Source organism: Propithecus coquereli, unplaced genomic scaffold, assembly GCF_000956105.1.
Source record: "Propithecus coquereli isolate 6110/MARCELLA unplaced genomic scaffold, Pcoq_1.0 Scaffold1, whole genome shotgun sequence".
In the NCBI taxonomy this organism is placed as follows: domain Eukaryota; kingdom Metazoa; phylum Chordata; class Mammalia; order Primates; family Indriidae; genus Propithecus; species Propithecus coquereli.
The window spans coordinates 21,011,662-21,012,674 of record NW_012133857.1 but is presented as its reverse complement, the minus strand read 5'-3'; the positions used below and the strand labels follow the sequence as shown (position 1 = coordinate 21,012,674).

Genomic DNA, 1,013 nt, shown 5'->3' with positions numbered 1-1,013 from the left:
AGAAAAAGGCAATTCTTAAATTCTGTATTTGATCTCCCTATTGGAAAGGGTCTATATGTTAAATTATATCATTTTGATGATTATCCAAAGAAGTGGTTATTAAATTGATGAGAATTTTTCTCTCTTCTCTTCTGTCTCTTTTTTCAGAATTACTGATTTAGGAAACATCAAAAGAAGATTGTATTTATCAACGGTCCATAAGGAACTGTCCTCAACCCCTCTTCATGCAAAAATCCCACTCTTCATGATCAAACGCAAAATTGTAAGTATTGCATGAATGTTGCCAGAAATATTAAATTCAATTCAGCAAATATTAATTATGGGCTTACTCTGTGTTAGAGGCACTTTGTTAAGGACCATTGTGGTATAAAAAATGAATAAAATTCATGGTCTTCCTTCCCCTCTCTTGAAAAAGCTTAAAATCTAAGTGGAAGAACATAATTATTTGAACTGATAATATCACCAAAACTGTAATAGGAAACACAGTGGAGAGAGAAAGTGCTATTGGTACTATGAAAGGGAAAGAAGTGCATCAGGGTAAGGAAAGGCTTCATGAGGGGGATAACACTTAGCATGGACTTTGAAGGACTATAAGACTTTTTTTAAGGCAGAATCTCGCTCTGTCACCCACATTGGAGCACAGTGGTGTGATCATAGCTCACTGTAACCCGAACTCCTGGTTACATCCTGCTGCCTCACCATCCTGAGTAGCTGGGACTACAGACAGATGACACTATGCCCGGCTAATTTTTTTTTTTTAATTTTTTGTAGAGATGGGGTCTTGCTATGTTGCCTAGGCTTGAACTGTACAATTTTTAACAGGGAGAGGTAGGAACCTGAATATTCCAAGCAGAAGGAACAGCATGGGCAAAATCGTGGAGGCTGGAAAGTGGTACATCTTTGGAGAACAGAGAATGATTAATCATTGTTGCTAGATTAAAAAACAACCTTAAGGAAACATTTGTCTTATGACACAACAACCTGATACAGATTTGGAGATTTTATGCTCATTG

At 36.8% G+C, this 1,013-nt stretch overlaps 1 protein-coding gene across 1 annotated transcript in view; it reads left to right on the top strand.

The window, feature by feature from the left end:
* The window catches only part of LOC105814772 (chromosome unknown open reading frame, human C3orf67), a 331,823-nt gene that overhangs the window by 123,437 nt on the left and 207,373 nt on the right, over nucleotides 1-1,013 (top strand). Inside the window, exon 5 of the mRNA XM_012649895.1 lies at nucleotides 148-262. Coding sequence (XP_012505349.1) covers nucleotides 148-262 — 115 coding nt within the window. The remainder of the gene's footprint in view (nucleotides 1-147; nucleotides 263-1,013) is intronic.